Consider the following 13,914-nt stretch of genomic DNA (forward strand, 5'->3'; position numbering starts at 1 on the left):
ACTATAAAAAACTATTACAAAATTATAACTATAACAAATATTACACCGCAAGGATTTCGATGCAAATATTGCAATTCACCTCAACGACCTTTGGACCTGTGACGACCGCTTGCCAAACAACCGCTCCTTTTTTTTTTACGTTAGGCGCCAAATTGTTACGGGTTGACAAGTGGGTTCAGCGAATAAAGGTCACAAATAATATCTAACTAAGTTTATTAAAATAACTAATCCTACTATAAAGCTAACTAATCTAAGTTGGACGCCAGGTGAGTTTCCGTCTGGTGACCGACGAGGTACTCAGCCAAACCGCTGCCGATGTAAAGGCTAGCTCAGTCAGATATCGCTTTTCATATTAAGCCGTACACCAAAAGGGCATGACGATACGCTAAAACAAGACATAAATCTACTTTATTCTCCGCTACTAGATTGACTAAGTAACGTCAACAGCTAAATTATACAAAGCTAATCCTAGCTCCTTCCTTGATAGGTACTAAAACTTACCCCTTTGGTGTAGATGATTTAACACTCACAAAACAACAAAATTAATGTTACATCCACTGGTAGGATTGTCCAGATTTAAATTTCAAATTATTTCCATAAATTCCTTTTTGCAATCTTAAATCACAGCACCAGTGTAGAATACATGTCTACATGACTTGCTATTCCAATTTCAAGTGTCGGTTACAATTTTTCTCGACATGACCGCAAATATTATTCTATTATATTCAAACACACAAACTAAACATACAAAAAGTTACACGTTCCGAGAATCGATCCTCGGTCCTCCAACTTACAAGTCAAGCTTGCACGCCACTGGGCCACCAAGACTCATGACTAGCGGGCGTAAATAGGCCACCAGTTACAGCGCACTTAAACCATTGCACCTTATTCCAAAGACATAAGGTCTATTACAGAATGATGTCGATTATCTTATTTTGACTTAGTGACATCATAACAAATATAAAATTCCGATTTTTCTTTATGTTTTTATGACAATATCTTATATTAATATTAACTTTTAAGCTACCAATAGGTAGCTAGGTAGGTAGGTAGGTACCTTTAACATAACTAAAATTGGTGGTCATTAAATTCTTTCAATTATTCCATTTACACAGCAAACATGACTGAAAAAATTATGAAGTACATACCTAACATGTACATGTTGATGATATGGATGATGGATGTGATGACACATTAATCAACATAAATAACTTGGGAAGTAATCGGTCTAGCCCTTATCACATAAAACGAAAAAAAAAGCGGCGTTTTTACTTTAACTTTTAAAGAATTCAAAACACGTGCAAAAAGTCTCACGCTGCTTTATCAAAAAAAAAATACTTTGTGCTTCCCATTTTCCCCTAAAGTCCTACGAGTAGGGGAAACGAGTCGACCGGCACCGAAAAGTTCCGGTCGTTTGGCACAATTTTTATTGGAAAATCAGCACCTCTGTCTTGAAATATGTAAGGTTAGGTTAGGTTAGAAGAATAGTGTCGCCAATACCTTACCCTATTTTATCATTTTATTTGTAATGTTCCAGAACTTCGTGGTTCGGCAGTCGAGTCAGCCCGACACGATGGCGATCAGTGTTCGGTTGCCGGCGGACAAGGGGCCGTATATCGAACACTACTTGATACAGGCCTCTGGGGGTCGCATAGGCCTCGAGACCTCGCACAACCGATTCGATAACATCCCGGAGTTGATTGCGCATTATTCTCAGTGCTGGTAAGATTTGTGTTTGATTTTGTACTTTTGAGTTTTGTTTTTCGGTGGTATTTATTTTATCACCGCGAATTTTCAAAGATGATAATATCAAGTCTTTACAATAATAGGTACAATGTGAACGCAGCCCAATGGGTGAAGAAACTAGACTAGATATTAAACTATAGTACCTATTCAATAAGCAATTAATTATGAAGCGACCAGTTTGTAGCCATACGATTAAATAAATAAATAATAGGTACTGCACTGGTAGAAAGGTGTTGTAGGATACGGATGTTTTTCATACTTACCGGAATATATTAAAAGTCATTAGGTATTAAACTTACCCACCCACATTTTACACAATTACTTATCCAAGATTTTTCTCCAAAATGAGATTACCTAAAAGGTATAGGTACCTATACTTTGTCTGTTATTTGGTCTTATTCCTGACTTTTGTATTACTTTACTGCAGTTGATCCCATATATATATTTGATCCTCGTTAGAATTAGATACGATTGACACCTTTAAAAATATCAACAATAGATAAATAATTAATGTGTACTGCGGAATGTAGTATTGAGACAAACCTTACTGGTTTACCGATACTTCTGTAATTTAGTTCAGATATTTAGTTTACTTCCTTGCAGCTTATGCGCAGAGTGACAAAAGGCTGTTTTTCTATTTCCAGCGATGAACTACCAGTCCAGCTCCAATTACCACGGCCCCTCCGCGAAGCGAAGAGCAGACACCAGCTCAGCTCCCTGGCCTTGTTGGGCCAAGAGTTCTGGGGCTATCCCATGGCTAACCCAAAGAACAACCCGCAGAATCTGCTCTCTCCCAGTCAGTCAAACGGCGTCGTGCCTATGGCTGTGACGCCTTCTGACACGGGATCTAGTCTAAGCAGTTTTAATGCTAGTAAGTAATGAAAAATTCATAGATTTATCTGTCTACAGAGAACTATCAATTGATACAAACCGATGACATACTACGCCCATGCGCCCATGATGAAATACTACGGGACAATCTTACACTTTAACTTAGTCCCACAGGAAGCTCAATAAGACTTCTATTGGTAAAAAGATAAAACGAAAGATTACAGTGTGAGGAAAATTAACTTATTCCAAAAATACCTTGGACTAGGATGAACATGGCTTTAGTCTGCTAGGGTGATAACACAAACATAAGAAGACCCTAATAAAGAAATAAACAGTTTTGAATCGGGTAGCAGAATACTTATCTAGAATATGTATTTTTAATGTTTCCAGGTATAGGAACAAGCTCAAGAGAACAGATACTCAGTCCAGAGAAAGACCAAAATGTCGTGCTTAAGATGTCATCAATAGATGCATCAGGTTCCCCTCCGAGTCAAAACCAGAACCTCAGCACATTTAAGGGCAGACAAGCCCCGTCACCACCAGCGAAACCCAATGGAGCATTCATTCGTGCTCCCAGGCCGACCCCACCTAATACTTTAAGCCTCATGTCTAGTACCGTAAGTATATCTCTTTTAAGAATTAACAGCCGCTTGTATTTGACTACATTATTAATGCGTTACCTGTTTTTCAGGCTCATATAACACAACCTCATACATTCCCTACCACCAACACGCAACATTCACCCACGCAGCTAGGCAGTGCTAAGACCACTCCTCCACCGCCGCCTCCTCGATGGGCTAAACCTCCTTTCCCAAAATCCCTGTCACCCAAGAACGAGATTTCCGCTTTCAACCCCATTAACAAAGCATCAAACGGAAACATAACAGTCACGACAACAGTCACGTTTAGCGTCAATAACACTCAGATCCACAATCACCAAATAAACGAAAGCATTCGGAGTGACCGGCTACAACTAACGCTTGCGTCTAACGCTATCAACAATAACAGTACGACGGATGTGTTCACCATTATGGACGATGCAAAAGCCTATGACGAATGCAACGAACAGGTGAGACTTCTAAACGGCGTGATTTTTGTGTGTACGTTTTCGAAATGCATGCTTTCATGTTACCTGGCTTGAAAATAACCAATCCTAACCTCATCAATAGTTGATTGTAATTTATGGTGTTAAAATGTATTTACTAAAAGGAACCCTATATTTGTCCCGTATAGAACTTGATGCACCGCATGTCGCCAGAGGGGGAGTGCATCAGTACCATGGCAGCTAATTTGCACGGCAGTTTAAAACGACAAATGATTGAGCAGAACACTGAACCTGGATCGCCGTTAGAACCGCAATCTCAAACAAATACTTCCGATTCCGCCGACCCGCTCGGCAATAGTTTGACTAAATCTAACAACAGTTTTTCACCTAATCAGTTAGTTTCACCTAATGGTACCAATTCAGTTACCAGTGGTATTTTCTCTCCTACAAGTCAAATAAATTCCCCAGTATCTAACGATACTATTTCTTCCAAAAGTGGTGTGTTTTCACCTTTAAGTCAAACGAATAAAAGTGAGATTTTCTCACCTGTTTCGAGAAGTTCTCCTTTAACGAATAAGCATGTGTTTTCCCCGACGTCAAATCAGTCTATGGTCTCACCAATGAACGGGAAAGAGAGAGATAAAGTGTTGTCCCCGAACTCTAATACTACGTCAACTACGCCGTCTGGTCGATCCAGGAGGAGTAAGCACTCCCTGCGAAAGGAATCCAGGCATTATCAGGTAGGACGGTAAACCAATATGTACTCATGTGTGTTTGGGATAGCAATTACTTTTGAATGGTCATAACTAACCGCACGTTACATATCAAAGGAAGCCTGAATTTGGATATCTTTTACCTTTTTGCTGTTTTAGTAAATTTTTGTGTATAGGCAAAAAATTTAACAAAAAATATTTCGCAGGAATCTGATATCTTGGAATCACCAGGCGTCTATTATCGAAGTTCGTTGATGGATAAAGTATCTGATTATGAAGATATTTGGGGACCGGAAAGCAATAATTGTTCTTCTTTCAAACCTTTGAAATCAGAGAGCGACAATAACGTACACAATGGACTAATGAAGAGCAAAAGACCTGATCTCCTCCCAGACACATTACGTAAGTATATTAAATGTTCCCGTTACCGTAACACATTGTCATTCATCGAATTTTTCTAATTGAATTTTTTTGCCTTTTCAGCAAAATTAAACGCGGCAAAAAGTACACAATCTATTCTCGAAAAGGAGAATATACATATACTCAATTCAACCGAAAACTTAAGTGAAAAACGAAAACTGTCTGAAACGTCACTTAAAAACAGTTTCAACGGTTCAAATGAGCTGATTGCGACAACCAACAGCAAAGGAGATATAATACCAAAGAGGCCAGATAAACTTAGCATTTCTATGAACATGAATAAGAAATTGACTGAAGAAATCGAAGCCACATTCAAAAATTCAGGGAATCACAATACTGAAAGCATGGAAACGGTGAAATTAGAAGATGATTGCGTTAAACAAATGAATGGCGATGACTCTGATAAAGATAATGCTGGGAGTCCATTCTACGCAGATCCTGTGGATACTCTAAAAGAAGTAAGTTCTCCCAAAAGGCAATTTAATGATTATAGTATAAGAAACAAATGAGGGATTTTCCAATCAGTCCCTGTCGACCATACCCCCCATCAGAAACGAACTCTACATAGTTTGAAGTTGAACATTAGTGGTATATTATTGTGAGTAATACTCTTATTAGTCTTATTACGACGCTGGTATCCTGTATGGTTTAGTTTTCTGCTTTATGTGCAATTCTAATAGAACAATTCTAAAATCATTTTTTATTTTCAGGCAGCGTTACCACAGGTACAACGTCGTAAACTCCTTCGAGTTGGCGTCAGTTTATCGCAGCGGTACTCGGAGCCACCTCACAACCACCCATACTACCCGCTTCGTGATATGCATAGCATAGAGGAATTATCACGTAAGTAATAATCCCACTACTCATTGTTCATAACAGTCTGGTTATTTGATTTATTCAATATTTTGCGGTTTTTGTTCTATCTGCTGGCCGTCAGTGAAAAATTTATTCGTCGTTTCGGGTCACGAGAGGTTAATACCACTTTAGTACCAAGATGATCATGGGTTTCTTGTTTTATCACGTAAAAATACAGGACTATTTGTCCTAATGCTTTTCCAAAATTAACCTTTTCGACGCCGTGTCAAACACAAAAGCTGTCACGCTGACGCCACGTCACCGAAGTGTCAAAACTGAAATTGAACTTTATATGCATATGCACGTTGGTCTATGTTGCTCTGTGGTCTGTGACCAATTAATCAGTCTTTGGCGTTGAACCTACGGTGTGGATATATCGGTCATTGGCGTCAAAAAGGTTAAGCGTTAACAGAATTGAATAGAAATCAATATCCATTCCAGCTTCATCCCCAAATACTTCAACGTCGGTGGACAATCTGGTATCTCTACGGAGTAAGCCGAAGATTAAACCAGTGCAGCCGCCTCGCGTCGCCAACAAGCCGCCTTCGGGCAAAACTGATACATGGACTGTAGACGCCAGCTGGGAATTCATTAGTGAGTCACCTAAAGTTATATAGCTCTCCCTACAGAGTACCTTAAATAAAATATGAATATAATTTGCACCATCTACAACTATCGGCAGCGGTGTTGTAGGTACGGACGTTTAGACTGTGTATTAATTGGCTTCTCTCTCGTTTGCAGATAAAAACGACGAGGGTTCGAACAGCGAAAGCGGAACGTTTCCATCGCTGGCCGAGCAGGAGACGAGGTTGAGCGGAGTGGACGACGGGGCGCAGCACTTGACGGTGCATCAGGTTGTTGCTCAAAGGTAAGGTTTGCTATGAAATGAGATTTCTGCACTATGACGTCACAAACTTCAAATCGTGAAAAATGGCACACTGCTGGTTTCCTGTTAATGAAATAGCATTATTTATAGAACTTGATAAAAAAATGATAAACCAGTTTTGCCCGACTAACTGCAAGGGTGTGTTCCTCCGTAGCGTCGGAACTTCTGAGCCAATTTTAAGGAATGGTGCCAATCGATCTGATTGATATTGACTATAATTGCATTGGCATTGTCCTTTACAAAAAAAGAAAAGGAGCCCAGTAACCTTTTTAATCCAGGAAACATTTCCTGAAACTTATGTACAGTCAAATATCACTTGATATTTACGTATACCTTTCGCCTTTCGGTGGCGGAAATCACTGTTAAGAAACCGAATCGATCTCAGTAATTTTCCCTCTGGGTTGGAAGATTCACATGCTTTCATAAAAACGAATGATGGCGTCAATGATTGTGATTGATAAGTTGCCAGACTGGTCCTTTTTCTGTGGCGAAAGAGTCAGGGCAACGCTAAGATGATCTTAATTTAATGGTGGTTGTTTTATCCAGGTTTCCAGAGCTGCACCTGAACTCGGAACCAGTGGCGTTGCCCGAGGAGCGCGCTCCGCCGCGCGCCTCCTGCTATGACAATGTACATGATCTCAGACCGTTATCCGAACAGGTACACTCGTAATATTATAGTAAGGGCATAGAGAAAAAAAACCGGCCAAGTGCGAGTCGGACTCGCGCACGGAGGGTTCCGCACCATCAACAAAATATAGAGCAAAACAACCAAAAAAACGGTCACCCATCCAAGTACTGACCCCGCCCGACGTTGCTTAACTTCGGTCAAAAATCACGTTTGTTGTATGGGAGCCCCACTTAAATCTTTATTTTATTCTGTTTTTAGTATTTGTTGTTATAGCGGCAACAGAAATACATCATCTGTGAAAATTTCAACTGTCTAGCTATCACGGTTCGTGAGATACAGCCTGGTGACAGACGGACGGACGGACGGACGGACGGACGGACGGACGGACAGCGGAGTCTTAGTAATAGGGTCCCGTTTTTACCCTTTGGGTACGGAACCCTAAAAATACATAGATTACTGTCCCTTACCATAGATAAATATAATAAGACATGAGTGCTCACTCCATACATCAGTTTTGGTACCAAAAAGACTATTAATTTCAGTGTCTACATCTAGCATCGAGTAGCGGAACTATCAGTACCTACTGCTACTTGACAATAGATTGTAGCACCGACCGGAAAGTCTTATGCTCGACAACATAAGACTGACACTGAAATTAAGTCTTTTTGATACCAAAACTGATGTATGGAGTGAGCACTCTTGTCTTATTATATTTCTCTATGGTAAGGGACAGTAAAAATGGTTGGCTTTGATAACAATACTACATTCCCGGGAACAAAAGCTCCTCTCTGGTATTTGTTTTCTTTACAATAATGAAATGGCAGAAACGGTAACTTTTGGTACTTTTTTTTAACAGCACATCATTCTTTTTTCCTCTTTTCTTTCAGGCAAGCGATGACGGCACAGTTTTCTCAGAGCCTTGGGATAGCGCACAATGGGATGGACTTTTGCCCTGCAACGGACCTCAATCCCTTGATATGGTAAGTTTCGTTCAAAGCGTTGAATGCTAGTTGTGGGCACCCTGCTGCCTCTAGCGCATACAAAGCCATATAAGGCAGTTATAATATTCAACTCTATTGACATTTAAAGTTCAAATTTAAACGAATAATTTTGTATGACATGCTTCATATCTCAAATGAAATGTTCGCGTGTAGGTACTGATGAAACCCTCAAAAGAGATTCGCAAAAAAATTGACAGCGCTTACTCTTGTAGGTAATGCTCGAGTTGTAACGCCGACATGGGGCTGTTCATAAATTACGTCATATATTTTTGACGTTTTTGACCCCCCCCCAAAATCATCCAAAAATCATGGTTCGAATGACCCCGTTTCCTCCTACGTCATATATGCTACCATCATCCGATGTCCAGACCCCCCCTCCCCCCAAATAGAAATGACGTAATTTATGAATAGCTCCCATGTATTGTTACAAGTCAGTCTCCACCTAAGATCCTAAAACCTGTATGTTTTATTACAGGACGAGCCTTGCGAATGGGAATCCCCTATCCCGAGACGAGCGCCTTTGGAGGCGACGCGGGCCAAGAGCTTTAGGGATCGATTAGATCCCCTATTAGGTAAGGCCTTACGAATTATACTTACGCAAGTTACATTAGGAACAAGCCGATTCGAGTAAGGATTTTTTTTCTAGTAAGTAATTAAGTAGTAGTTACTAAAGTCTATTTTTTTATTCGGTAGACTAAAATGACATTTCATAGTATGAAATGACATTTTATGTTCATACGAGGGGCGTTCAAAATATTCTCGGTATTGATATCTTACGACCTCTTCTAAAATTTCTTTCGTTACTGGCCGCTAAGGTTTATTCATTGACATTAAAAAAAAGTATAATTCGAACCGAGATAGTCTTTTGTTTTTCTGCAATTGCTGAACAAACATGAACATCCTGTGCGAATTGACAATGTTAACTAAATTAGAACATCGATGCGTGATAAAATTCTTGACAAAACAGGGTAAAAATCAAAAAACCATAAAAGAGGAAATGGATTGTGTTTACCGTGAGTCTGCTCCTTCTTTATCTACCATTCAAAAGTGGTCAAGCGAGTTTAAACGCGGAAGGGAGAGTATTGAAGATGACCCTAGACCTGGCCGGCCTGTAGTAGCTACTTCACAAGAAAATATTGATAAAGTGGAAAAACTTATATTGGAAGATGGTCGAGTGAAGGTAAAATCTATAGCACAAGTAACCAATCTCTCTATTGGTACCGTACATGATATTATACATGACCATCTTAATATGTCAAAAGTAAGTGCAAGATGGGTTCCGCGAATGCTGACTCGGCTTCAAAAAGACATGCGTGTAGCTTGTTGTTCCGATTTTATTGACCTGTGCGGTGAAAATCCTGATGAGGTGCTGCAAAGAATAGTTACTGGAGATGAAACCTGGGTTCATCATTATGACCCAGAGAGTAAACAAGAGTCCATGCAGTGGCACATTAAGGGTTCAGCTCATCCCAAGAAGTTGAAGGTCATCCCTTCAGCTGGCAAGGTCATGGCCACGATATTTTGGGATTGTGAAGGAGTATTACTAATCGATTATAAAGAAAAAGGTGTAAATATCACAGGACAGTACTACGCTAACATTCTACGTCAATTAAAGGATGTAATTAAAGAAAAGAGGCGAGGAAAGTTAACCAAAGGTATTCTGCTTCTGCATGACAACGCCCCCGTCCATACTGCTCATATTGCCAAGGCAGCTATTGTTGAACGTGGGTTTAAAACTGTTACTCACCCACCGTATAGTCCGGACTTAGCCCCCAGCGACTTCTTTTTGCTCCCCAATCTTAAAAAGGATCTGCCTGGAAATAAATTTTCTGACGATGAAGCATTGAAGGCGGCAGTGGAGGAGCATTTTTACACGAAAGATAAAAAATATTTTTACGAGGGATTAAAAAAAATAATTGATCGATCTTTTAAGTGTATGAACATAGGGGGGGAGTATATTGAAAAATAAAAATATCAAACTTTTCGTACTTGTTTGTTTTCATTCTCATACCGAGAATATTTTGAATACCCCTCGTACTATGAACTGTCATTTCAGTCTACCGAATAAAAATATAGACTTTAAGTAGGTAGGTTTATCTGGAATTACGAAACGTATCGTCTTCAATTAATTACTCTGGCAATGCAACAGCAACGTTTTTTGGCTTTCGTGTTGACTGCAATGTCTCTAATTTACTTTTAACCAAGTTAAAAATATGTAATAGGTTTCATGTTAGTTTTCCTGGCAATTTAGATGTTCTCTTTTATCAATAAGTACCTATGTTTTTTTTTTTTCTCACAACTGAAAGGGCAAATTAATCCAAGGACCGAGGACTCCGTCCCTTATTTATTTTAAAACAAACTTGCCCCAGTTACCTTCAGACTGACAGTGTGTAAACTATAACGGAGATAATAACAGTTAAGTAAATAAGGATTAGCTTCTTCGCTATAAGCTATAATTGACAGAAATATGCCAAGGGAACAAGTTGTGGAAAATGCAAATGTTACATGCAATTTTTAGTTACCTACTCGATGCAGTTTATTTGTAGTCGTCAATTATATCGCCTAAAACCGTCTCTGAAGTTTTGATCTGTAACAAAATTTAGGACAATAATTTCATCGATGTTCCTAATTTTCGATAACGGAAAGCTCATATTAGAACTAAAATTTTGTAGAGTTTTTTTAATTTCTTTATTAAACGTCAGTTAATAAAGTTACTAACCCTTCTTTTGACCAATGCGTCTCTAGTTTGAGCTCTTGTATTTAATTATATTTTATTTTTCTTATGTGAAGTACCTACATAAGATTGAATATGTGGCAATAAACAATTCTTATTCTAGTAGAGCCGAATCATATGATACGTTGTGGTCTCTAGTTATAGGACGAATGCCACTACATTCATTCTAGTTCTCAAGTTAAGTTTTTTTTTCAAAGCCCCTCGTCGAGGTTTTAGCTTTATGCAAAGGCTTGACTTATTTGCTCGCTAGGCAATTTTCCATCATACCACTATAAAACCAATACGGAAGCCTAGGAGTACGAAATGCAGGTATACCTAAGGGAAGCGATTTTGCTCTAAAACTGTGCTTATGTAAGTGGTATTTAATTAACATCAGGCAATAATAATTTCTCAACTGAACCTTAATTCAAGATATACATACCTACATTACATCACACGGCGTCATTTCATTGTTAGGTCACACATGTGCGAGATTTAGGTAGTTATAATATGTCACTTACTACGGGTGTGACTGCCAAGCCGATAAACTTTAAACGATAAATAAATTAAAATCAATTACAACAATGGTTCAGCAGCTGTCATTAAATACGGGCAGATAACGAAATGTGCGCCGGGAAGCTTAACTTTACTATACATTTGCAGTGTAAGTACGTTAATTACGGATAAAGGGTAAAGGTCTACGCGTGCCGTAGGTTTACTCACAACCAGATACATTCAGTAGTTCTCACTCGCGGCGACACGACGCTCGTGTGTGCAGTTATCGTTATTTGCTAGCGCGCGAAAATATCGCGATCGACATGAAGTGGCTAAAAAAATTATTCCGCGGAAAATCCGCAAGATCAACTGACAAACCGAGTTCCAGTAAACAGAAGCTTGACGCACTTAGTAATTTTATGCCGCAGAGTTCAGTAGCTTCGGAAGCGCTTGGAGCTTCAGAGCGTTGTGACGGAGTGGTGGCTTTGACAACGATCAGAAACTTCCGTACCGACTCGTTAGACGACTTTGCTATTGAGAGTGATTGGGTTTTCGCTACTTATGAACAATTGCATGAGCCTAAGTTCCAGCACCGCTTGGCCAAGTCCAGCGCTTTGACGCAGCTATGTAAATCTTTAGCTGAAAAAAATGTTAACATGCGAAGAGCAGTTATAGTTGCGACACCGCCGCAGTGCCATTGCAAGGATCTCAAAAAGTCGGAACAAAAAACGAAGATGAAAGGAGCGAACCCTTTCCGTCGTTTCTTTAAAGCTGTAATTAGATTCTTTTGTGGCGTCTGTAGGAGATTTAAATGCAAGTTTTGTGCTAAGCAGTCCAAAAATAGTGTGACTGAACATGAAGAGTTGATGACATCAACCTGCACTAAAGCTTATTTGTGTAGGTAACTATAATTTCTGAAAAATAACTGCTCATTCCTCCATTACATCACTGCTTATGCTGCACTGCGTAAAATCTGTTAGAATGTTCTATTACTGTTTTACACCTAATATTGTCTCAACGTATCTACATTTACAAATACGTATTAGATATAATATCTACCTACACGTTTCTCTAAAGGTTAACGTACTTCTTCACGTGAAATAATTATCTAATGTAAACCTAATTAAAGTCACATTATCTTTGTTTAAATGTCACCTATTTGAATATGTCTTCCGGTTGTCCAATTATGTTTCAATCAATTTTCTAAACACTTATCATAAACTACAAACTTAACACTCCATTTAACTTTAATAAACCAAGTCTGCCATTCGGGCATTACTCATCTGCACATGATACGTTGTAATTGTTTAATAAATTTTGCAGTATTAATAATAATTAAAGCATAATTGCATTGAAATAGCTGTTATCATATTCATTAGTCATTTCGTCCTACATCTTCAACAGATGGCATACATTTAAATTATATCAAGGATAATGCGAAACTGCGGGGTCTAGAAGTAAGATAGATAACTAAAATTATATCATTCCTACGCATGAATGCAATTGAATAAATTTTTAACTCTTTCTCTAACGGGAGTAGGTAGGTACATAACTATTTTAACAAAAGCTAAATGTATGTAGTCAAAAAGCTATGTTAGGTACCTATATTTTATATGATGTATTGTCTCGTTAATTTGTTCTTACGAATAAATGATATTCTATTCTATTCTAATATTCTATTTTAATTAATTATAATATCCGATTCAAAATGTCAAATTGGTAGACCAATTTTTTCCAACATTGCCTAGCGTTGCGTAACTCCTTTTAAACTAAAAATATTTTTTTACATAAACTTACGGCACGAAAGAGCAACTTTAGTGGTTATACCAATATTAACTTTCGTCAAACATGGTTATGACATCTTATAATCCTGTAATGATATTGAGGTATGATTATGACTCCACGTGTTGTTATTCTAAGTCTTAACAAGCTCAACGTTATTGTCGTACGTTGTTTACTTATCTTATCAAGGTATCAAAATCGTTGCTAATTACTTTACAAAGCGTTTGTAATAAGTAATAACATTAAAACCCGCAATGATGATGTCTTATGTCAATATTCTTATGATATTCCACAATAAAACTTCTTACGTTGTTTAATTACGATTAACTACGTCCCGATTTAACTAAAATTGCTAATCCATAGTAAAGCAGAAAGAAACTAGCCAATGGAAGCCTGATTGTTAAGAGTGGCCAATTACTTACTATGTAGTGGCCAATTCATAACTATAGCAGTCCCTACGCTACTTATTCATTCAAAAACTATCACATTTAAGCTTAACTTTTAAACAAAAACCAAATAACGTAGCCGTTGCGTTAGTATCCACACCGTGTTTAAGAAAACTAAGTGGCATAGCAAATTTTCAAAAAAAAAATTATCTTCGTTCCCATTATAGGATACTTATCACAATTAATATTGATACTATTAATACAAATAATAGGTTTAGTAATATAATGTCACTAATGATTAAACATTTTCTTTCGTTGTCTATGTTTATTTACTTACGTGCAGATTATTGTAATTGCGACCTTTAAAACGGATCTAAATTTTTTTTATAACAATACAAAATCAGGTCATACAC

The 13,914-nt window shown here is 38.2% G+C and overlaps 1 protein-coding gene across 10 annotated transcripts in view; it reads left to right on the plus strand.

Annotated features, from left to right (window-relative positions):
• Positions 1–13,914, plus strand: part of LOC134653399 (protein sprint) — a 271,300-nt gene that overhangs the window by 251,778 nt on the left and 5,608 nt on the right. For 7 of the 10 annotated variants that reach the window (XM_063508739.1, XM_063508736.1, XM_063508738.1 and 4 more), the window contains 13 exons: positions 1,538–1,722; positions 2,391–2,617; positions 2,968–3,194; positions 3,269–3,646; positions 3,811–4,362; positions 4,542–4,737; positions 4,819–5,213; positions 5,466–5,598; positions 6,052–6,204; positions 6,352–6,478; positions 7,043–7,154; positions 8,012–8,104; positions 8,601–8,697. In XM_063508739.1, coding sequence (XP_063364809.1) covers positions 1,538–1,722; positions 2,391–2,617; positions 2,968–3,194; positions 3,269–3,646; positions 3,811–4,362; positions 4,542–4,737; positions 4,819–5,213; positions 5,466–5,598; positions 6,052–6,204; positions 6,352–6,478; positions 7,043–7,154; positions 8,012–8,104; positions 8,601–8,697 — 2,875 coding nt within the window. The remainder of the gene's footprint in view (positions 1–1,537; positions 1,723–2,390; positions 2,618–2,967; positions 3,195–3,268; positions 3,647–3,810; positions 4,363–4,541; positions 4,738–4,818; positions 5,214–5,465; positions 5,599–6,051; positions 6,205–6,351; positions 6,479–7,042; positions 7,155–8,011; positions 8,105–8,600; positions 8,698–13,914) is intronic. The other 3 variants (XM_063508740.1, XM_063508741.1, XM_063508742.1) reach the window with 3 other exon arrangements.

The sequence above is a fragment of the Cydia amplana genome, chromosome 13 (genome assembly GCF_948474715.1).
Source record: "Cydia amplana chromosome 13, ilCydAmpl1.1, whole genome shotgun sequence".
In the NCBI taxonomy this organism is placed as follows: domain Eukaryota; kingdom Metazoa; phylum Arthropoda; class Insecta; order Lepidoptera; family Tortricidae; genus Cydia; species Cydia amplana.